Source organism: Cavia porcellus, unplaced genomic scaffold (genome assembly GCF_034190915.1).
Source record: "Cavia porcellus strain 051 isolate PalLab524CR breed Dunkin Hartley unplaced genomic scaffold, mCavPor4.1 scaffold_29, whole genome shotgun sequence".
Classification (NCBI taxonomy): domain Eukaryota; kingdom Metazoa; phylum Chordata; class Mammalia; order Rodentia; family Caviidae; genus Cavia; species Cavia porcellus.
This window is the reverse complement of record NW_026947512.1, coordinates 13,318,097-13,342,608: the sequence shown is the minus strand read 5'-3', so window position 1 is coordinate 13,342,608 and position 24,512 is coordinate 13,318,097. Positions and strand designations below refer to the sequence as shown.

Here is a 24,512-nt window from a genome sequence, read left to right as displayed (position 1 = left end):
TTGTTTTAAGATTTTCAGTTTGATTATTATTTTTTTTTCACTGTGAGAAGCATATTGCTTATAAGCTTGGGTTCTACAGTGCCTGGACTCACCACCAATATATGATGATGTGATTTAGGCAAATTTAGTCTCACTGTGCCTTTGTTTGCTCATTTCCAAAATTTGTAGCTGTATCGTATTTTAGGATTAGAATATTAAAGATATAAAAGACATTTAAATCCATAGCTGGCTCAATAGATATTAACCATTATTATTTTGGAGTATTTTCAGACGAAAGATAATCTATATTCAAGTAACCACATTTAACTCGCCATCCAAAGAAATATTCACTAATATCAATTGCTGAGATAATACTTTCAATTTCATGAACAAAACCAAGGACAAATATCATATATTTAAAATGCTGTGTGTCTGGGTTCTAATGTCATTTGCTTCTTGGGAGGAACCTTAGAGTTCACAGTCTCTAAATCTTTGTTGTACAGAGGAGGGAAACTGAGACCCAGAGTGCTTAGTAGCTGCCTTGACAGTAGAATCCAAGTTTGACAATTCCTGGTTCAGTCTTCTTTTCATGAAATCACATTTCATTTTCTAAGAAACAGAAAATACTGTGAGACCTTTAGGTTTATTTTGATGACATCACTGCCCTGATTTATTTACTTGTTTGTTTGTTCATTTTAAGTACTCAGAACTGGATCAATAATAATCCATGGTTTATGATACACTCTAATTGCTTCATGCACAAGCTACTTGTTTATTTATTTGGTTCATGCACAAGCTACTTGTTTATTTATTTGCTTTTAATAACCTAATATAAATAAAACATCTATATTAGGTGGAGTATTGGGAAGAAAGTTAAAAAGAAAGTTAGTTTCCATTCATATAGGGCTCAAAAATAAACTAGCTACAGGTTTCATAGTAACTTGAGTTCAGGACATAGTGCATATGTATGGCAGCCTTTCTGTAAGATCGTGATGGAACCAAAACGTTCCTATTGCTTGTGACACCATAGCATAGTAATACTGTAGCGCAATACATTGGTTATGTGTTTTTGGGGTGATGATATAAACAAATGTACTATACTGCCAGAGATATAAAATTGTACCACCTACAATTATGTACAATATTTAGTGCTTACTAATGATAATAAATGACTGTTAGTGGTTTGTTTGTTAAATAATGAAATATTTTTGCAGAGTTAAGGGTCATACCCATGGACTCTACCAATGAGCTATATACTCAACCCATTTGAGATTTTTAAATTTTGAAACAGAATCTCACCAAATTGCCCAGGTTGTATTCTAAACTGTAATCCTCCTGCCCCCCAGCCTTTGAAATAGTGGATTTACAAGTGCATGCCACTGTGCCTGGCTACACTATACTATTAAGCACTTTTTTTGAGTGTACTACTTCTATTTATAAAAAGAATTCACTGTAAAACAGTATGCTGTCTTACTCTGGCACCAGCCTCATGCATCTTGTGTTTGCTGAGTCTCTCCCATCAAGAGGCGACTTTGAGAGGCTGATCCATGCCATTTAGCTTTACAGAAGTGCACAGTATGATGTTTGCATTGTGATGAGATCTATAAATGGCACACTTTTGAACACATACATTTATGGTAAAGCAATACGTGATGGTTTTCAGAAGTATTTTCATAGACATTTGTTTTTCTTTCTTGGATAGGAAGTTATTTTATGGGTGGGTGATTTTGCAACTCTCTTCTTTACATTATAGAAATCCCCCAGACCTGGGGGACAGTGGATAAGAAGAAAAGTAAGACAAAGAAGAACAGGAAAATAGGAGCTTTACATTCAGCACTGAAATGTATATTTGCTAAAATTTGTTAGTTTTCTGCAAATATTGTAATGCTATGTTTGTTTATGATGCAGGTCTAAGGACCATTGGAGTGATCACCAAATTGGATCTTATGGATGAAGGAACAGATGCCAGGGATGTTCTAGAGAATAAGCTGCTGCCTCTTCGCAGGGGTAACGTACTGTACTCTCTACAGGATTTTCTTTGATAATGTGACAGAGGAACACCTGGGAAACTACTGAGATGCTTGCTTTTTATGCATCCTCTGTTGTGAAGAATGAATTTATTAGCTATACTTCTAATGAAGTGGCACGATATTCCCAAATGGTGTGTTACAATGATCTAAAAGCAGAACTATTCTTAAAATAACAGGAATTTTTTAAAAAAATGACAGGAAAAGGAAAGGGTTTGAAGGGAGGTTATAAATATTCATTGTACACTACATAAATGCCATACTGTTTTACATGTGATAATTATTTGCCGAGTATATGACACAACTGGTAAGAGACATACATTCTTAAAATGCATAAAGCTTTTCAAAGAGAGCAGTATTATTTTGTTAATTCTAAAAATTATCGTTAGCCGAGTCAGCATCTGTTTTGAAATGCTGCCGTTTCAGCATTTTATGAAATGATCCACTCTTCTTGCTTTAAAACTAATTTTACCTTTTTACTTGGTCTCTTGAAGAACCTTGAAGCCTCCCTAGAAAAAGTGACTGCAGGTATGTAAAGCCCTTTGTTTTGTTTCAGGTTATGTAGGGGTAGTGAACAGAAGCCAGAAGGACATAGATGGGAAGAAGGACATTAAAGCGGCCATGCTGGCAGAGAGGAAATTTTTCCTTTCCCATCCTGCTTACAGACATATTGCTGATCGTATGGGCACCCCACACCTTCAGAAGGTCCTCAATCAGGTAAAAATGTTGTTTCAAGAAACAAGAACGTTATGAAATCTATTGACTACTGCAATTCATATTTCTTATTTTTAAATTTATATTTCCAAAATTTACATACATTTAAATTTATATTCAGCTGGAATGATAGAAAGTTTTTAGATGAACATGAGTACTTGAAAATTCATACAATTTCCCTTCTTGGTGAATTGAATTCATCTTAATAATTTTCAGGACAGTGCTCAAAGCAGAAACATACCATCGGGTAGGTTCAGTGAACAGGAATATACATACAAATATGTACTCACTCATGTGTAGTTATCTTTGAAAGTTAAATGTATATAGCTCTGAAAACTTGATATCTTGGCATCTGTTTTTGAAATATGAAGCTGTAATTGGAAGGTTAGACTGTTTTGTGCTTATAATTGATTTATTTCTTAATTTATACTCTTCAAAACAACAAATCCTGATAAAGTATCCATGGATTTTCACTAATCAAAGATAACACATTTCCCTAAAATAAATAGAATTGGAACTGGCCCTCTGCCTACTCCCCTTCTTATGCCTACATAATTTTCCCACAAAACGTCAACACACTTACTTGGTGACACATATTTGTGCCCCTGTTGGAGTTAAGTGTCATGATAGGTGTCACCGTTATTAAGTGCAGGGCCCTTTTCCTGAGCTTTGATTACAGTTGCCTTTGTGTGGTGAGGCAGTTTCCTCACAAATCATGAATTGTGTTCTAACTCCTATTTTTTAAGGTAGTCAATAGATCAGGTAGTTATTAAACTTTCTGACGAAGCACTTTGAAAGTATCAGCAGAGGCTGTCCCAGCAAATGATACTGCATTTGAACCATTTAGGGAAAAATTAGAGATACTTTAGAAACTAAAAAGCAGTGGTATATTTCTATTTGGGGTGGTACAATAGAGGCTACCATAAAGTTTGTTCTTTTAAATTAAGGACATTGATATATTACTGTACTATGAAGGCTTTAACTCTTTCAAGAAGATACCCAGGAGAGGAATATCTGGGTCAAATGGAATTTCTATTTTTAGGTTTGAGAACTCTCCCTCTGAGTTCTATAGTGCTTGTACTAGTTTACATTGCCACCAACAATGTAGAAGAGTTCCTTTATGTTAAGGATAAAGAGTATTTGCAAACTATGAGACGACACTTGGTTGTGTCATTTTAAAAATATGAAATATTTTAGGGATTTAGAACCAGTTTGCCATCCAAGAACTGTAATAGTCTACAAATAAATAGTCAGAACTGATAAAACACTCTTTAGAGTTTTGCTTGAACACCTAGACTAATCTAGCAAAAATATAAATAACCTAAAAAGTCACTAATATGATTAGAAAGAAGGAGGTGATTAACTATTATTATAGGTGATCACCAAGTTATGACATACTTGGGTTGTGGTTGACTGAAGACTGAATGAATTTTGTGTGGAAGATCCATCCTTTCCTGGATAACCACTATTTTGTCTAAAGTCTTCATACTATGTTTGAAATAAGGAAAAACTTTTTTTTTTTTTTTTTTTTTTTTTTTTTTTTGCTGATTCAATGTGTACCAATACCTCTAAACTAAAGGACATTTTCCATGGAAAAAACTAGAAGAAGGCATGAAATTTTGGAGGAAATGAATGAAATGTCATTATACTTGGAAGGCAGAGGAAGAGGGGATGAATTGTAAGAGGTGAAGATGGAGATGTAGACCAAGGGTGGAGCCTGTATGGTTTGTAGGCCAAGTTAACGATTAGTGGCAGAGAGTCATTTAAGAGATCTGGGAATGGGACTGGATGATATGATCAGATCTGTGGGTTAAGAAAGAGTATGGTATAATGCATAGGAAGATTAATTGTAGATCTGTTAGGAGTAAAACTAGGAAAATCAATTAAGAGTAAAAATAAAAAATTATGATGCCTTCATCTTGGGTACTACTAGTAGAGATAAAAAAAATCAATACATTTGAGAAATATTTAGGACAATTGAAAACTTGGTGGTGGATTAGAACTGGTAGATGATGGAGTGGGGAATCTCACATTTCCAAATTGTTATGGAGTAGATGCAGATCCCTGAGGGGAAGATCAGTGTCATTGTGGCAATAAACTTGAAATATTTTTACTCTGTGACAAAATACCTAAAACAAATTACTTATAAAGGAGAGAAATTTATTTTGGCTCTTGGAGTCAGTATGGTTTCTTGGGCCTGTTGCCTATAGCCGTACAGGTCATCAGGCTGGGAGCTCACACTAGAGAAGCACCCAGGATCCTAATACCCCCTTCATGGTCACTCACCACCTTGACTTGATTCTTTTATCTTGTTGCTTTGAGCCTGTGGCAGCATATCACATCATGATGGGAGCTGATGGTATAAAGTTGGCTCACTTCATGGTGGTCAGGAAGTAAAGACAGAGAAAATGGGTCAGAGTCCCAGTATTGCTATTAAAATTATGCCCCAGACGATCTTGTTTTCTTCCTTTAGGCTCTACCCCTTAGTGTTCCACTACTTTCCTGAAGGAACACAGACTGGGAACCAAGCCTTCATCCAAAATGTGGGTTCCAGAACCTAACTGTAACAATTATTTATTTGACTTGGGACGTGTTGTGGCCAAGATGTCATCAACACATCTGAGAGGAGGAGTCATGAAAGTGGTCCAATATGTAAGCCCTCAGGAGAAATAAGAAGTCCTGTTTGGAGATAATGTTTTCATGGTCACAGGGTTTAGATGCTCAGTGAGCTTGGATACAATGAGATTATCTTAAGACACAACAGGGTACAAACTAAGAAGCCTAATATCACGTTTGAGAAATCTCAATATTACCAGTGTGATGAGGATAATGAACTATCAAAGGAGAGGGACATGGTTGTGTCCAGAATGATTGGGAGAAAAATTAGAGGAGCTGTGGTTATGAAAACCAAGGAAAGAAGTATTTTACAAAGCCAAAAGGGGCCACAATTTCTCCACTGTTGAGGTATATGAGAAGCAAAAAATGGGAACCAAGTATTTGTACACCAGCTCATATGGCAGTTTGCTGAGTTTTCAGACTTGCTGTTACTTTTAGATTTGAGTCCTTACCTCTTGTGACATTGCCAATAGCAACGTAATCTGCTCCATTCTATTGTTTTCTGCTCTGACAGCTACAAGAACAACACATGCTGGGGTATTAACACAACAGTTCACATCTATAGGCAGGGGGAATCCTGTAGCCAAGAACTATTGATAATTAAGTAGCTATAAATTTATTGAATAGATTTATTCAGGTAACTTATCCTTATGGGAGATACACATAAAGATAATTTAAAATAATTCCTTTTGTCAGTCTGCATATATTCTTTCAAATTATTTTTCTTTTCTTTGTATATCTATTGTATTTTATGTTATCTTTTTCTCTTCATTCTCAGTTTATATTCAAGCAGTTTAGGAAAATCAACCTTTTTCTTTTCATTCAGATTTTTCTTCAGATGCACTGCAGAGAAAGCATATGACAGAGAGCTGAGCAATCTGGGCTCATACACAGCTTTGTTCTTAATGAATCAGGCACTGTTAGGCAGTTTCTTAGAAAGTTTTCACTGTGCTGAGCTCAGGACGCCTGCTGATCTCAGAGGAAGTGCCAAGCATTTCCAGGCCAGGTAGAGATGTCAGTAGCAGTGAAAGCTTCCCTTTCTTGGTCATGCAAGTTTTAGGTTGATGCCCTTGAAGGCAGAAGCCAGCGACTAGCCAGAGATGGACTAATGCCTAGACATGGAGCAAAGAGGAAGCACCTGGCTGGGTTGCAGGAGGCAGAGAAAATTAGCAGAGAGTGGGTGCCTGTGGTGTTTTTGACGCCCTGAGCTCCAGAAATGGGGAAATTCATTTGTCCTCAAAAACATCAGACACCTAGAATTCTTGGTTTCCTTCATTCCTACCACATTCTACTTTAAGGCTGCTTTCTGCATGGTAGGTGATCTGATAAACCAATCCATGCTACAGTGTTATTGGGCAGTTTCATGGTGGTAAGAACTGCATTTTAACAGTGTCTTCTAGGACATAAAATGATAACTCAGGTGGGTTATCTAATTGAGAGAATTTTGAGCAGCTCTAAAGCGCAATGAAGAAAGATGGTGCTTCTTATTATTTACCTAACCTTCTTAACATCTCTGTCTCTGTCTGTATCTCTAGGATTGTAATTGATTAGGAAAACAGTGAGGCTGATCTTTGTCTCCACTTAATCTTTAATCTGCTGTTCCATTTTGTTTTGTTTCATTTAGCAACTCACCAACCATATTCGAGACACCCTGCCCAACTTCAGGAACAAACTGCAGGGGCAGTTGTTGTCCATAGAACACGAAGTGGAAGCCTACAAAAACTTCAAGCCAGAAGACCCCACTAGGAAGACCAAAGCCCTCTTGCAGTAGGTTCCTTTCTCTTCCTCTATTCACTTCAAACTGGTTCCTCCAGCTTGCTTTTGTGTTAGCCTGTTTGTCAGGTTGTTTCCTAGCTTGATAAAAGCAACAAGGAAATGGGGAGTTCTCTGTGCTGTACAGGAATCTTATAATTCTTATATGGTCTTACAGAATGTTTTTTTGCTCTGATGTTGTAAACTTAACCTATTAGTTCCATGCCAAATTTAATTGAATTAAGTTGGATTTAGTCAGTGAATAAAACTCATAGGATCAGCAAGGTTCTTTGTGTCCTTAATTTTAGAAGTGAGTAAATACAGATGAAAACTTCACCTGAATGTTATCATTGCTTTTGTAGATATTCCTGGTCCTTATTATCTTTATATTTCCATTATTTCATGTGATTTATCCCTGTGCACTTTTTCAGTGGCAGCTCAGACAGTAAGTCCACATTTGTTTTTCATTTTCCTTTTTGGTAATGATTTTAATGTAGCTCTTTGAAAGTGTAGATGTGAAAACCTCCAAGCATCTTTTACTCCTGCACGTCCTGTCTTATCTTTGGGTTCTGTTGGGGTGGTAGAGTCATTAGAGAGTTACCAGAATCTTGTGTCTTATCCATTTGTTCTCACCCTGGACCACTTTTGGGATCATCTGTCCCCTTACCCCTGTGCTGCCCTTTCCATCAGGTCCCTCTGAACTGATGGACTCCTGCCTGAGGTGTCTCTTTAAAGATAACATTTGATACCTCTTATGGTTCCATAATCCTTTTATATAACATCTTACATGAATCAACTTATATTTCTTCATTCAAAAATTATAGGATCATACTAAGATAAGAATTTGTCGTAGATGTAACACTTCCGCAGTTCCCTTATGAGAGTCCAGCTCTTATAAAAACTCTTTGAGTTACAGAGAAAGGAAAGGTATTTCTCTTTAGGCCCTCGGCCATTATCTTAACATCCACTGAAACTGGAATATAAAGACAGCTTTGCCTCTGTGACTTCATGGGACTCAGATTACAGAATTTTTCACAGTTAGATCGTTGACTTGAAACGAGCTGATTCAGCTCATTCCTATGGCCCTATCTTTTCTGTTCTATTTCTTCCCCCCCGGACCCCCTTCTTCCGCCTCTTTTCTTCTCCCAGTCTCATATACACTACCCATAGTCTGGTCCTGGGATATCTTCCAAAGATTCAACAGTACATAAATTTTTTGCTTTCAAAAGTCAGAGTAGGTTCTGGGAATGCAGATAAATGAGCAATTAGTTATTTCAGCATCTGGTGAGTACCATTTCTCGTAAATATGAAGTGTTAGGAGCCCATATAAGGAAGTAGTGATGTGAGAAGAATGGCGTGAACTGACCAAGAAATTGGTGTTTGAGACCAGAAGTATCAGGGGGAATTGTCAGGTGGAAGGAGATTAAGAGAACAGTGCGAGTGTTGGTGCAGCTGGTTCTCAGGTCACGGGGTGGGCTACGTGGCTTGCAGAGTAGAGGGGAGAGAGTAGCTGGAGATCTGTCCTCTAAATTTTCCACTGTTTCAATGCCTGAGCTCCATTATACCATTCTGGTGTTTTCAGACGTTTACAGGAGGTGCTGAGGGATGAGCCATGGCAGAAGCAGGGGGTAAAAAGGAAGTGTTTCTTGTCTGAGGAATGAAAAGGAGACAGAATAAAATACGGGATGAGGGAAAATGAGGTGTGCAGGGAGGCCCCAAATTCCTGTTTGGGTAGATAATGCCATCCATCATGAGGAGGCATTTGGGAATACAGAAGAATTAGCTATCTGGGGAGTGAGAGAAGTTAATCAGTTCATGTTTCAGGTATGCTGAGCTCAAGGCAGCTAAGAGAAAATAAAACTCCAGTAGACAGCTGGGCACATGGGCCAATCACTCTCAAAAATTAAAGAGCTAGAAAACTGTGGCTTCTTGATAACTCTTAAAGCTGTGACCACCGTTGAGATCATGCAGGGCAAATATTTAGGACAAGGAAGAGAGACAGAGTCTGAAGTACTGAGGGAGGAACAGCAGCTCCTGAAGTCAAAGGGTACAACTGAGGCAGGTGGAACACTGAGTAGTGTGACATTTCAGGAGTGGAAATGGGTGTGACTAACCTACTTAAATTTGATTACATAACTTTAATTTTTAATTCAGGTATTCTTTAAATATCATTTCGTAGTTGCAGCCAAATGGTCAGAATTCATTTTTGGAGCATGCAGGGTCTCTATGTAGTTCAGGCTGGTCTTGAACTCTCTAGGTAACCCAGGCTGGCCTCAAACTCATGGCAATCCTCCTGCCTCACCTTTTTGAGTGCTGAGACTACAGGTGGGCATCACCAAGCCTAGCTCAAAATTCAAAGACAAAGATATTTAAAATATTTACACTAGTTATATGTCTAAAGTCTTAACTGGGCATTTCACATAATAAAACTTAAGGAGCTGAACAAGGTATAGTGTTCGCTCTACCAGTAGGTGCCACTAAGAACACTAGAAAAGGATTTCAAGGAATAATCATAGAAAAATAAAAGAAGGAATGCAAAGCTATGCAACTTTAATTTGAAGTTATTTCTCTTTCACATTGTAGGATGGTTCAGCAATTTGCTGTGGACTTTGAGAAGAGAATTGAAGGGTCAGGAGATCAAGTAGACACTTTGGAGCTCTCAGGTGGTGCTAAAATCAATCGCATTTTCCACGAACGCTTTCCTTTTGAAATAGTGAAGGTCTGTACCGAATGTCATTTTTCCTCTTTCATTCTATTCCTTTTCATATTCTGTTTTAAAAATCCCTGGATATCGTATTATGTGAGTGGTGTGGGATTAGATAGCTCTTTGAACAAAAACCTTTAAACTTGGGTAATGAAATTCAGGAGAGAAGTATTTTCTTTTCTGTTTTTATTTAATGACATTTAACAACATTTCAAATCATTTAAATTAATACTAAGTTTTCTATAACGTTTATGGTTGTCTAATTAATTAATAAAATTTTTTGAGCACCTACCATGTGCCAAAGTTCTGGATGCCAATGATCAAAATAGAGTTTTAATTTGTATAGCGGGGAAAGATTGAAAATTAATAAATGGACAATATGAGAAAAAGTATCACAAATATAATAGGAGGTGAGAGCCACTTTTAATGGGACATTCAGCAAATGCTGCCTGAGCAGGGGACCCTGAAATCATGACAGAACAGCATGAAATGGGCAGCCATGTGATGGTCCGGGGGAAGAGAGTTATTCAAAGGAGGAGCATCCTTAGGTGAAGCCCTAACACAGCAGTGAGTATAAACAGTGAACATGGATGTGGCTGATGCAGAGTGATGAAGAGGACAGTGAATTCAGAGAGAGAGGACGGTGTCCAGATCACAAGGAATCTGGCTTAGAGTGAGGTGTTTACGTTTAACAATGAGCTGTTGCAGAAAGGTTTAAGCAGGGATGTGACCCAGGTGATTGATGATCTTAAATACTGTGCCTGCTAGATTGTAAAGGGGCAAGATACTGGGAAGGCAAAGAAAACAGTAAGGCCAGACCAGAACTGGAACCACTTTATGCAAGGCCTGAAACTTCTACAATCTTGGAAGATCCTTTAAAGATAAAGAATATAAAGCTATACACACAATTAGGCACAGGGTCTTGGAAGAGGTCTTTTGCAAGGGAGAAACTTTGAAATGTAAATTTCATTAGCTTCCTAGTAAACAAAAATATCCTCATGAGAGAGAATAGAAGTAGATGAAGGAAATGGGATTGTAGAGGTAAGATTGATAGGCATTAGATAGATACAGGGGCTGGAAAACAGAGAAGCTTCTAGATGACTCCCAAGGTTCTGATTTTCACAGCTGTGTGGTGGTACTCATCAGATGAGGGAAACTGAGGAAAAGCTGGGTTGGTGTGGAGTTGTGAATCAAGAGTTCTTTCTGGGGTTTGCTAATTTTGAAATGCCCAGTAAGGCTGTTAAGCAGTATTAGAGACTGTCCTATGTGCCTCACAGGCAAAGAGGTGGGTGTTTATGTCATGGTGTGGGAAGCAGATGGGTAAATAGATAGTTTTATTAAAATGTGCTAAGTAAAGTGATAAATTTCAGCACAGGGTGCTATGGAAACACAGCCCACAAACATGAATCCCAGGCCAAGTGCTCCAGGGAGCCAGGATGCTAAGCTGAGTTCGGAAAGATGGTGGCTGGAGAAGCGCTAAGAGGTGGGGGAGGCCTGAGGGTGACTCTGAGAGCAAAGGAGGGGTGATTAAGACTGAACTGTGAAGCCACAAGGTGTGGGTAGAGACCTGCGATAAGTCACTGTTTAGAGGATCAAGCTTTAGGAAGGAAAGGGAGAGACAGAAGGCAGGAGAGGCTGGATCCGAGTCAGATTGGAGCTCCCATTCTTTGGATGTCCCTTTCGGGATGATGCTCCATGGTGCTTTGATCGTACTACCAAGTAGATTTATGGCACCTAGGACGTCTGGGAAACATTTATACAGTAATCTATCCTGTATTGTCTTGATGAAATATTATTAATTTCCTTCTATAGAGAGGCCTTGAATTCAGGTGGTTAAAATGGCCAGGGAACAAAGACAGCCCCTATTACTCTCAGGCCAGCTGGCTATTGCTCATCAGGTGATACCAACATTAATACATTCACCTCAAATTTACTATATTCAGCAAAGAAATAAAGAATTCCATGTCTCAAATGAATGGCTAGATTTCTGTCCCGAAGGAATTGTTTATGCACAGCACTTCTTCCATATATTAGAGTTAAAATCTGTTGCTCTAACGTTCCCAGAAATCCCTAGTGTTCGATGTTGCCTTGAACTTCATATAAACAGATGTTTTGACCATCTGGGTTTTGCTGAGGAGAGGCATGAGTATCCATTTATTAATAACTGAGTCAAGTTACCCTCATTCTGTAATATTCAACAATATTACTATTCAAAGGAATTAAGTGTCATAACCATGGCTCATTTTGCATTTGCAGATGGAGTTCAATGAGAAAGAATTGCGAAGAGAAATAAGCTATGCAATCAAAAACATACATGGTATCAGGCAAGTGCTTCACATTTTCCTGTCTTCAGTTCAAGATATCACAGGAAAATGAATAAATGGCTAGTAAAGTCACCTTTTTAATAAAGAATAAAGAAAGAGGTGGGAGTCAGATATGGGAAATCTTAGTTTTGGCTTAGTGGTAATTTCAAAATGCTTTCTGTACTCACAGTCTGTACTCTACACATTAAGAGATTCAAAGATAGGCAAGACCCTGTTCTCTAAAGCTTTATAATTTAATGAGAGAGGGCTGACATGCTCATAAATAATCATTATTAACACAGAGAAGGAACAAATTAATTTTGACTGGAGTTGTGGAGCAAGACTGGGAAAGAGTCATGAAGGTTGCTTTCAAATCCACCTTGCCTTTTTAGAGAATGCGTTCAACAAGCTGACATGTGCTGTGTTTATGTGTGTGTGCACGTGTCTGAGTGGGTGAAGACACAATAAGCTGTAAGAAGAGGGGATAAAGTTGTTGAGCTTGGAGGATGCAAGAAAAGTGAGCTTAGACACAGAGGTGGGAAAGTGTAGCAGGACCTGAGGAGCTGGGGTTCCGCATTTTGTTTGGGAAGAGGAATGTGGGTAGAAGAGAAGGAGGCATGAGTTAGGAGGGTGGTCTGGGGCAAATGCATGCCTCAGTTTCCTGTGGTTTAGCGTGAGATTATTCTAAGTTTTTTTCTAGCTTAGTCTTCTCAGGCTGCTATAACAAGTTACCATAGTATGGCTGACTTATAAACAAAAGTTTATGCCTCCTACTTCTGGAAGCTGGAAGACCAGCATCAGGTTGCCAGCATGATTGGGTTCTGGTGAGAGTCCGTCCAGTTTGTAGACTGCTTAGCTTCTCGCTGTATCCTCATAGGGCAGACAGAGAGTAGTTAGTTCTCTACCTCTCAAAAAGGTACAGATCCCACCCTGGAGGTCTCCACCCTTATGACCTAATTTTCTCTCAGCTTTTAACCATCATGGGTAGAATTTCAGTACGTGAATTTTAGGCCTAATACGTAAGTCAGTCCAGAGTACTTTCTTTAAAGAACTATCATAATTGTTTTACAAAACATTTCTAGAGTTCTTGTATAGGTGGCTAAACATAATTCAGGGAGCATATGCTAATTAGAAGTGTACAGAATTCAAGGTAGGACAACCTAGTTGATTAACTTCTTCTCATGAAAGGTGTGTGCCTGTGGTCAGGAGTAGCTCAGCTTCTGCTGCAGGGCCAAGTTGAGACCATGTTGGGAACAGACTCTGAGAGGGCAAAGAGTGACACTGAGGGTGCATGGGACAGGCAATTTTCCAAAGGAATTATAATAAAATTTTCAGTCATAGACAAATTTGGACAGTTTGCTCCCAAGCCTCAAATAGTATGAGGAAGTAGGAGTTTACAAAATGAAAAGGGGAAAAGATCTAAAATCAAATCTGATAATTTTGTCTATCAACAGAATTTCTAAGTTTCTTACTCTGTTTCCTCTTTATCAGATCTGAAGTACACTTGTTATAGATGCTATCTTGGCTCTTTATCTGGGTGGATCTAATATATGCATAGCTTTATTTGATAAACACAGTGGAACCATGTCACTCTTTTTCAGGGGGAATCACTAAATACTTGTGCTCAACCAAATATAATTCTTTTACTTTGACTGTAAAACTCCATAACAGATAAACATTTTGCTGAAGATAATTGCCTCATAATTCAGAATTGTGGATTTCTAATTTGTATGCATTCCAACAGAAGACTTTGGCTGTTGTTAGCATTCCAAGATTAATTTATCTGTGAGATGATAAGAAGTGTGCAATGCCCTGAATATGAGATATATTAGTGGGACAATCCTTTAGGTCATTAAGGTCCAACAAGGGGAGACATTTTTTTAAATTTAATTAAAAGGAAAAAGAGAAAAAAACAAAACAAAACAAAGCGGTATAAGGGTACAAGTAATACAGAACTACAAAAAAAAAAAAAAAAAAAAAAAACCAAAAAACCAAAAAAAAAAACCAGTAAGAAATCACCAGTTAATAGATTACACATTATCATCTTAGAGACAGTTGCTCAAGTCACAGTATCAAAGCATACAAAGTGGACATTCAAACAGAGAGACTGCAAACAGTTGTGTTCAATGATCCAACCAAAAACATTAATATGGTCAGCTATTTAACACCCCTAAACACACTTGCAGTTGTATCCTTAAGGGGAGACATTGTGAATGTTACCCTAGACCCAAAGTGGAGAAATCACAATTATAATATGAATGCTTTAACCAAAAACAGAGCAGTCCAGGATGCTCAGTAAGTGACAAGAAGGGATACTGAGTGAAATTGGTGAAGGGAAGTGTTAAAGAAATTTCCCAAAAGAAGTCCCATGAATTGAGTAGTTGAAGGAAGAGAAAAAAAAGGAGTGAGGAGAGGAGAGAGAGTTTAGGATCAGGAAAGATCAAGTGGCAAATCTTTGAATCTAGAAGTCCTTGGACATGGCCAATACCAGGAAGAGAGTGAATTCAGTGTGTGAAGTAGAGGTCCTCTTCTTTAGATTTTCCCTTTTGACCTTCTGTGTGCTTTAGAGTAATACTTTTCCACTTTTCGTGAAGCACACATCCCACATTTAACATATCTGCTTTCCAGATTTCTTGCTCAGTATCATAAAAGCATTGTTATGACACCAATTTGAATTAACTCCAGTTAAAAGGAAAATATGTGTGATTTTGACTATCATGTATTATTTTTATATATTCATAATTTAATTCATAGTCATCTTGTAATATTAAAAGTATTTCATGGAAGTGCTATGTAAATGCCTGTTATACTATATTGTTTAGAAAGCAATGACAAGAAAGCATCTGTACATGTTCAGGACAGATGCATTTTTCCTCTGAATATTTTCAGTCAGTGGTTGGTTGAATCTACAGACAGGGAAGCTGCTGACACGGAGCACTGGCTACATTCCTTTTTGTTGCTCTGAAGCTGTGAGATGAGACAAATGACAGTTAAGTACTAGTTACAACTCACATGATAGGTAATTAAAATATATTGGGGATTTTTTTGTCTTTATTTATGATTGGTTTATGCTTTGTGGTGCTGGGGATGGAACCCAGGGCTTCCCACATGCTATTCCAGTGCTCCGTCACTGAGCTCCATTTCCAGCTCATGGGAATTGTTTGTAGATCATGTTAATCCCCCCATGGAGATGAGAAACCTACTATGGTTTAGCACTATTAGAAATATTATTATGAGGGGCTGGGGATTTAGCTCAGCGGCATAAGCACCTGCCTTGCAAGCAGGCAGTCGTGAGTTCGATCCCCGGTACCGATAAAAAAAAAAAAAAAGAAATATTATTATGCCAGACTTGTTGGTGGTACCTGTTATTCAATCCCAATTATTCAAGGAACTGAGACAGGAGGATCGTGAGTTTGAGGCTGGCCTGGGCAATTTAGTAAGAACCTGTCCTAAAGTTGAAAAACAAAATTAAAAGATTGGGATATAACTCAGTGGGAAGGCCCTGGTTTTAAGCCTCAGTACCACAATCAAACAAGCAAAATATACTATAATGGTACTGTGCATAGAACAAATTACTACATAGCTTTTAAACCTTGGTATGTTATATGCTTAATTTAAATGGCATGCCAATCTAAACATTTTCTAAAGATTACTGGATGCTACTTAGTTTTGTAGATGTAATAAGCTGCTTTCTCTCTCACATTCAGGACAGGATTGTTTACACCGGACATGGCATTTGAAGCAATAGTCAAGAAACAGATTGTGAAACTGAAAGGGCCTTCCTTGAAGAGTGTAGATTTGGTTATGCAAGAATTAATCAACACTGTCAAGAAATGTACCAAAAAAGTAAGTAGATTATTTCATTTCTTAGCAAGTGACTACTTGGTGTTTTCCACTTTTTCTACCCTCTTTCATGAGTCTTGTTCTCTAATCTCTTACTCTTGTTGTAGGTGTTGTTTGTTCAAGAAAGATCATGACATGTATTGAATGGGAATTGCTTTTCTGATGAGCAGATGTATTGCCCTTTGTCATCTCTTTCTAATTGTTGAGCATAGTTTGGTCAGGTAGTTTTTTGTGGCCTGAAATAGATAAACATCACTTTGGAACAATTAGATGAATGCCTCAAGCTAATGTTTTCTTATAATGTTTTCTCTATATATTGATGAGGGTAATTGGTAGGTAAAGGGAATCTTCACTACAGTGCACATCAATAAGGAAATTATTCCAAGTTGTAAGTGATTTCACCTGAGCCTGAATATTCTGAGAAGAGGCAGTACAGTATGGAGGGTAAGGCCCTGGATCCTGAGGCCCAGTTACATAAACTCAAATCTTACACTTCGTGTGTGACCCTAGGCATCACACTGAGTCATACTGGAGGTTTAGGATGGTAACACCACCTCAGTGATCACAAGCAAGGTGATGCCCACAATGTACAGTTATTGGACAGATTAATGAACCATAGTAAGCACTCAGGAGATGCTGGGCAGATCATAAGTCTGACTCTCTATTTAATCTGTGCTGTACACCAGTGAGAGAGACTTCCCAGTTAGGGAGACTGCTTACTGAGAAAATTTGTGCTGAATTCCTAAGAACAGGAAAAGAATGCCTTGTACTGGAAATGGAAGAAATTTATGATGTGTTAGGATAGAGTAGACCTAACCCCATTGACATTGGTTGACATTGGTACTATTTATTGAAAGTAATTCTCTGTAAATCCAGTTGGAAGAAAGAGATTGAAAGAGAATGAATATTAATACTGGTCCATACTTAAGTGGAAAAAAAGCTCAGGTGAAGTAAAAGGGTAGATAGCAAATGTAGCAAGCAGGCTCAATTCCTAGCTGTGAGTGCTAAAGGAACAGGAATGAAAAACAGGGGACCCAAAGTAACCCTCCGGAGCTTCAGACCCATTGTCTTCCTTCTCACCCACCTCATTCATTAACTTCTAGCCTCTCTTTCTGAATACAAGAAAAGCCAGGATAAGGGCTTGAGGGACAGGGAAAAGAAAGCACAGGGGGAAGGAAAAAAGGACTGAGTGTGGCATGGGTTATAAAAATCTAGAAAGACTCTGCATTCACATGATTTCAGAAACATGTCCAGGTTCTTTTTCCACTTTAAATAAAGCAATACTGAAAATAGTAGATGGAGGATGTGGTTTTTGTAAGACAGAAGATGCATAACTCTAATCAGCAGATCCATATGCAGAGAACAAGCCTTGGCCTTACATCAAAAGATAGACACATGTGTGCACATTTATGTTTTAAGTTATATAAAGTGTGTATGGTATGTATGAGTCATTTTTTTTTTATCATTTCCCATTTCATCTGGCTTACTGGAAAGCTTGGAGTCCGCATGGGATAAGACAGCTTGCTCACAGACACTTGTGGCTTCTATCCTTTCTCTCTTCACTTGGAACCTTCCTTTCCGTTATATTCCCTGGAACAAGCTGTATGTTTCTGCTGTTTTCACAAAACATTTTCTACTCCGCCTTAAATAGAGTAAAACTTCGCTTTCTCCCTGAGATTATTGATTATCCTGTAATTTTTGTCATTGCAGGATATCTGTTGGCCCAAACCTAAAAAATTAAGGACCAAGATCAGACGTTACAACTTGCCTCCTTTTATGTTGTGGATTCTAACTATGATTCTGTGACCTCCCTAAAAAACTCTTCCAGTAAAGGCCAGATGGTATCAACCACTCTGCTCTTTTCCCTTATATTCAAGATCACCGTCAATTTCTGGTCACTAACTTGTACTCATTAGAGTCTTTACAATCTGGTATTGATGTTTGGTCTCTGCAGAAATGATCTTCACTGTGGAAGACTTCTGGTCTGCTCTATACTCAGTAGCTGCTGTTCTTTGGGATCTTTGACTCCTGCGTCTCTCCGTTCAGTCTGTGCTGGCACTACACTTCTATGCCCTCTTCCAGACCTTGTCAACATTAGCAAATGTTTTACCAAGAAATTATAAACTCTAAAGTTAGATTTACAAAATACTGATCAGCACCTCATACTTTCTTTAGATTTGAAGCCAATTGAGGAATTAAAGAAATGCCCAGAGGTGATTTGAAATGTAGTGTCTGCTTTGTCACTAATATGATTGCAATTTGCTGCTAAAGTGGGAGCCTCAGGGCCTGGGGATTTAGCTCAGTGGCATAAGCGCCTGCCTTGCAAGCAGGCAGTCCTGGAGTTCGATCCCTGGTACCGATAAAAACGAAAAAGACAAAAAAAAAAAAAAAAATAAAAAAATAAAGTGGGAGCCTCCTGCTGCTTTTTCCAGGCTGGAGAGAACATGGTTCAGGTCATTTAGAGTTGTGTTTATCTCTGCTGTCTGATCTCTGAAGACTTCTCCAGCTTTGTCTACGGTCACATGTTCACTGCAGTGGATCTCAGGGGTTACCGTATCTTCAAAGGTTTTTCATGCCTTGGGCATTTGCACATGGCACATTTTTGTCTAGAATGTTTCCCTTTTCCTCCTGACTCTGCTTGCCTTTTCTTCTCATTTTTACAGTCCAGGGCAGTCATCGTCTTTCCCTAGGGGCCTTGTGAGCCCTTCCTGGTGTCTGCCCTTCTTCCTTTCTCCATGCTTCCAGGGAGCTGTCCATCCTTCTTGTCATTGCATTTGGGATGCAGCTCAGGGTTCGTACGTGTGTATTTGCGCGAGTGCCTCTTCTTGCCGTGTACAAGCTCCTTTAACAAAGGGCTTCATCTTTTGTCTTCTTAATCTGAGCTTCACACACAGTGACTAATCTCACATGAGCGGGATATTTAATAACAACTCTAATGTTCTAAAGTTATCCTGGGGATGAAGGAACATGTACTTGCTTTTAAAAGAGTACTTTAGTTATTTAAAAGTAAGTAATAACATTTGGACAGGTTTTCTTTCTATCATCAGTTTCCTCACACCTTGTTTTTATTTTTGGCTTTATTAAGTCTACTTTCAATCTCTTATGTAACAACTGTTCTGATTAAGATATTTTGCAAAATAAAATAACCCTCATTAGTGTTGAGTATGCCAAGACTTTTTTCTCCTTTTGAACATGAACTACAGTATGTGACTGTATAATTTATTGTCCAATATGGGGCATTTCTGATATTTAAAGACAAGTGCTGTTAGTACTTTCACTAGAATAATAAATAATAAATAAATAATAATAAACCAAGACTTCCCTGGGAAATGTGAAAATACATAGTTATTTCAGTTATATGTAATTTCACGCAGACACAGACATACACACATGAAACGTTTTTATCTACAACTCCACATGTTGAATGCTTTATGTGTAAAATTTCTAAATGGTTTTTTCATAAGCCACACAAATAAACATCAGTAAAAAACATACAGACTAATGTGTGTTCAAATAGCAAAGCCCAAGCCACTCTTACTACCTGGGGGAATGCATTTCTTCTCAGACAGTCGCTGAGGCACCAGAGGGGCACCAGAGGACCAGACAGGAACACTGAGCTCTATGAGTTATTTGGCCTCATTTCAGGGGCATCTCAACTTTGGGATTTTTCTGCTGGGCATCAGTTCTCAGCTACTCTTCTTTGCCTCCTCTTCCTTCGTATATCGTCACAGGGTCCAGAAGTTCTTTTCAGGAAGCAAAAACGGGAACATCTTGTTTTATAAACTATGGTTTAGCAACTGTGCCATTTACTAGCCTCTTGGGAAACCACATGCTTGCATAGTCATGATACCAGTTAATTGATTTTTTTCCTGTTTAGAAAAAATAAGTTTTGCAAGGAAAAATTAAGATAATTAAGATGCTTAGGTGACTGTTTGAAATACAAACTTCCACTAAAAGTGCTATTAGAAGAAATGGCATTTTGTGTCATGTTAGGTAAGTTAATATCTGGCCCTGAATATATGTAAATAAGTGAAACTTGTTTTGTTACCAGGACAGTCGGGGCTCCTCATAATCTTGCTCCCTGCCCTTCAGTCTGCACAGTCTACACTGTGGGTCTTCAATGGGCCAAAGAGAATCTTTACATTTCTCAGTGCTGGAAGTGCTCTGCCCCAAGGCATGGACCACACCTTTGTTTCCTTCAAGTCTCTGCTTAAATGCCACCTGACTAGAGTCACTCTGTAACTTTTCTGTCTACAATTACACAACATTTTCCCTGATTACACACTCACAAGACTTACACGCACATCACTCTTCATCTATTTACCAAATATTATTTTTCTTTTCAACATGTTTGGCTGTATGAATTATATTATATCTGCCTTTTATTGCTGTTGGACAATAAAAGGACCTTGAGGATATAAGCCCTGTGAAAGTAAAGTTAGATTTTCTAAGCTCAGTGCTCTCTTCATAACCCCTAAAATAGACAGATTTTCAACAGTAATCATTGAATGAATAATTGAAAAATTAAGTGAATGATGTCATTGACTTAATAGGTGCTGTTCAGCTTGGCTGAAGTAGAGAGAAGGATGCTTAAAATTACTGTGTTCTGATAGGACACTTAATTGTCTAGAATGATGTACACTGTACTTGCATTTCACCTGATTTACTGACTGGCTATTCAATCAATCAACCTTCATACACTGTGCTTTATGTATAGTAGATGCTTCACCTAAAAGGCTTTGGTACTCAGGCTACAAATCAGGCTGGTTGTTCATGTTTGAACCTTTTATTGTCTTCTTTTAGGCCTGGGACTTGACTTTAATTGGTTACAAATATCACAGTTCATTCAAGGATTTGAGATCTTTGTATTTAAATCTTAACATATAATTTATCATGACCTTTGCTTTTCCTCCTACCTTTTGATTTTTCTTTTTCCATCTTAGCTGCTTATTAGTATATCTAGTGGACAAAATATTGGGGAGACTGAGGGGAGGAAAACCTGGGTAAGACCTTAGGCCTTGCTTTGACACGCTGTCAGCACACCCTGACTTATTTGAATGTTTTCTGAATTACTGAAGTAGAGAATGTGCCTCTTCTGACTACCTTCCAGTTTTATTTCATACATGGTTGGATTTCTTGTTCTTATTGCTCAGCATCTGTTATAAAACAGTAAAGCTCTCTGAATTTCTCTGTTTAAAAGTTTTCCCATCACATCCTCCATCACTTCTCTCTCAAACTGTAAAAGATATTTGAGGTTCAAAGATCAGGGTTTGCCCACTTGGAGAAGGAAGACTAACGTTACTGTCTTCTTTCTGTCCACTTTACCCAAGTCAGCCTACCTGGGACCTGGCTCTTTATGCTTTCTATACTTCCCATGCTCAGTCCTAAAGTAGACAGCGTTGGTGTGCGCTTTAGAGGGAAACACCAATTTCTGATTTAAACTAGAATTACTCCTCATCTTCAATCACCCCGTGAATATGGCTGCATCTGTTTTTCTTCTGACTGTCATACATGGGCTATAACCAGGTGACCGTTTTCACATCTCCCAAGTAAATCCAGCATCATGTAATAGAGACAAAGGGTGAATAGGGATTTGGGTGGGTGTTCAATAACAGAAATGGGGATGAAATTATTATATCCTTTTTTGAGGAGCACAATCATTACTGTTACTCAGTTTATAGCAAGTGGTCATAGTTAAAAAGTTTATAGATTTATAAATTATATTTATAGATTTAAATTATATTTATAGATTATAGTTAAATAGTTTATAGATTTTTGATTAAACAAGCCATAGTTGTAGGTCTGTCAAAACAATTAGTTCAGGTCTTGTAAATGTAGGAAATGTTTGTGTGTGTGTTTAAACAATATTGTGGATCTGTGGACATATAATTATCTAACAACCTGTATAACTGCTCAAGACATCAGGTTAGTTACTCTGGAAGCTGCATAAAACTTGTCTGTACTTTCTAAGAGAAACCTAATAACCTGGCTTTTATGACCTGGTTAATTACTGGTCAGTAAATTTTATGTGTGTTAATTTTTGTTTTGCTGAGTGGAAATATCTTTTAAGTGATTTTTTTCCTTTAGAGAGAAATGTATTCCATGTTTAAGTTAAATTTTTGGTTGAAGTTTCACCAAAATAATTGTATACTACATTAAATTACACTTAAAATATTGGACATAATTAAAACATGTACTTGTAGTATATCTTTAAAATGTTCTTTGAAGTAAAATTTGAAAGTCCCTGTATACTGTTTCTCCATGGAATCTTCTTTATTTTTAAGAATGTTCAAGTAATTTGAACAATTCTAAGCTATTTACAGTTTGCCATTTAATAGATGAACTGCTTGGACTGGAAGTTTTGTTGTCATTATGTGTATGTTAATGGAATTGTTAGTCATTCAGCTCCCCTTTGTGCCCATTTTCTTTTGTGTGACTGTTTATATAAAACAATTGACATGCCACTCAAGATAGTAAGATTTTAATATTAGGTATTCTGACACAAACTGGCCCAATAAATGACTGATGTGATGTAAATGCAGGATAATAAAAATTATTCTACCCAATAGTAAAGCCTTAGTTACTTGATCATATATAAATCAGTTTACAGAATATTTTATATACTCAATAAGGAATAAAGGTCAAAGAGTGATGTCTTCTAAGTCAATATTATTTAAGCATACATGATTAGAATTTTGATGACTTTGACAAAAACACACAAAATTACAGTCTTCAAACTGTAGGCTTTTTCTTTCTTTCTTTTTAGTACTGGGGATCGAACTCATGACCTCATACTTGCCAGGAAGATGCTGTGCCACTGATAATGTTCCTGGCTAACTGTACACTTTTATTTCAACATCCAGAGCAAAAGACGTTGAGACTCATATTGATTTAAATGATCGCGAGAACTGTCAATACACCCTAGGTAGGAATCTTATAAGAGAGGGAAGAGACTGACCTGAGCAAATAGAGCTGAGTGTGTTTTACAGCCTGGTAAAAAGCCATTTGGGATGGGCAGGGACTCCTGGAGGATGAGCTAATGCACTGAATGGTGAAAAGCCTGATCAGAAACCATTTTAGATATCAGTAGAACTTTCCTCCCTCTTCCAAAAAGTTAAGTTTCAGGTTTGAAAGCCAGCATGTAAAATCAACATTTTTGAGCTCTGTACTCCTCTTTCCCATCCTTTCTGGATCACTGAGCCAGCAACCATGCTTGTTTCATTGCTTTCTTTCACTGATGCGTACACTTCATGTTGTTAGTGTTCTCTCTCCTCTTCCTTGTCTTAGTCTCTTTTCTCTTGCTGCTGAGACAAAATACTGAACACCCAAAATTAAAGGTTTATATAGCTCACGGTTTGTAGAGCTTGTAGCTCTTAATTGGCTGCCTCCAAGGCAGGGTGGCACATGGCAGAGGGGCGGAGGTTCACAGCGGCAGAAGATAGCAAAAGCGAAAAGGGAGACATGACACGACTCTTTCTGTCCCTTATGATGTATCCAGTCTACCAGGTTTAGGGCAGTGCCAATCTAATCCATGGACTGATCCAGCAATCACTCACCATTAATCCTAGGTCCCTTAATTCCCGCATTGCACTATGAATCAATCACCACTTGAGATTCAACCACTTCTGGGAAAAACCAAACCAAGCCAAACCAAACCAAACAAACAAGCAAAAAACCCCCAAATAACCTGTGACCCCAGAAGGCTTTGGGGGACATCTAGATACAAACCATAACACAATACTTCTAGTCTATTCCATTTTTCTTTTGTTCTGCTTAGAATTTAAGCTTATTAACTTTAAGTTGTAATTGTAGGTAGAAAATTGAGAACTCAGCCAAGTTTTTTTTTCTTGGTAAATGGAGCCCTAGAGTCTAAAACTTGGAAAGATCTCTGTGTGTGTCTCTCTCTCTCCCTTTTTGTCTGTCTCTCTCACACCACACACACACACATACACACACATACAAAATCGCTCTTGCCAAGGCCAGTAGACTGGAGAAATTCTTAGAATGACTCTACTTCATGGGATACTCTTGTCATTTTGGCCTTTCCCTGACTTAAAGATGACCATGTACTGGCCTGGGGTCCTTCAGTTGTCAAATATTTAGTTTCTGAATAAATATTTATATTGCTACTATGTGGTGGTTTTAAAAATAACCTTTTGCTGAAATCCTCAGGATTGTTAAAGGCATCCTACTCTTCCTTGCTATAGACCACTGCTCCTCCTACAGTTACTGCTCCGTGGCAGTGTGATTCTGTGACAGTGTTGTTGTTACTGAAGGCAAGGTGCCTGGAAAGCTGCAAGTGCTGTCTGGGTGCTGGGGAGCAGCCATTGCTCTGGGGTCCCCGGAGCAGGTAGGTGGTTAGTGCAAGATGTACCACCCAGGTTTGTACTAGTCAAGAAGGACCGATACTGATTATCTGTCCCTCCTATCTCTGAAACTTAATATAAACTGCATAAAAGATAATTTCCAGGGTCAAAAGGGGTTCTGGGGATGATAATCTACAATGTCAAAAGAGGTCCCTGGCAAATTGTTTCTAAAATGGGAAGTGGAAACTCCATTTGTAACCCACAATAA

The 24,512-nt window shown here is 38.1% G+C and overlaps 1 protein-coding gene across 6 annotated transcripts in view; it reads left to right on the top strand.

Moving 5' to 3' along the window:
- Dnm3 (dynamin 3) overlaps positions 1–24,512 on the top strand; it is a 548,406-nt gene that overhangs the window by 187,646 nt on the left and 336,248 nt on the right. For all 6 annotated transcript variants that reach the window (XM_063239982.1, XM_063239981.1, XM_063239980.1 and 3 more), the window contains exons 5-10: positions 1,888–1,986; positions 2,563–2,723; positions 6,961–7,103; positions 9,672–9,807; positions 12,049–12,116; positions 15,803–15,941. In XM_063239982.1, the coding sequence (XP_063096052.1) occupies positions 1,888–1,986; positions 2,563–2,723; positions 6,961–7,103; positions 9,672–9,807; positions 12,049–12,116; positions 15,803–15,941 (746 nt within the window). The remainder of the gene's footprint in view (positions 1–1,887; positions 1,987–2,562; positions 2,724–6,960; positions 7,104–9,671; positions 9,808–12,048; positions 12,117–15,802; positions 15,942–24,512) is intronic.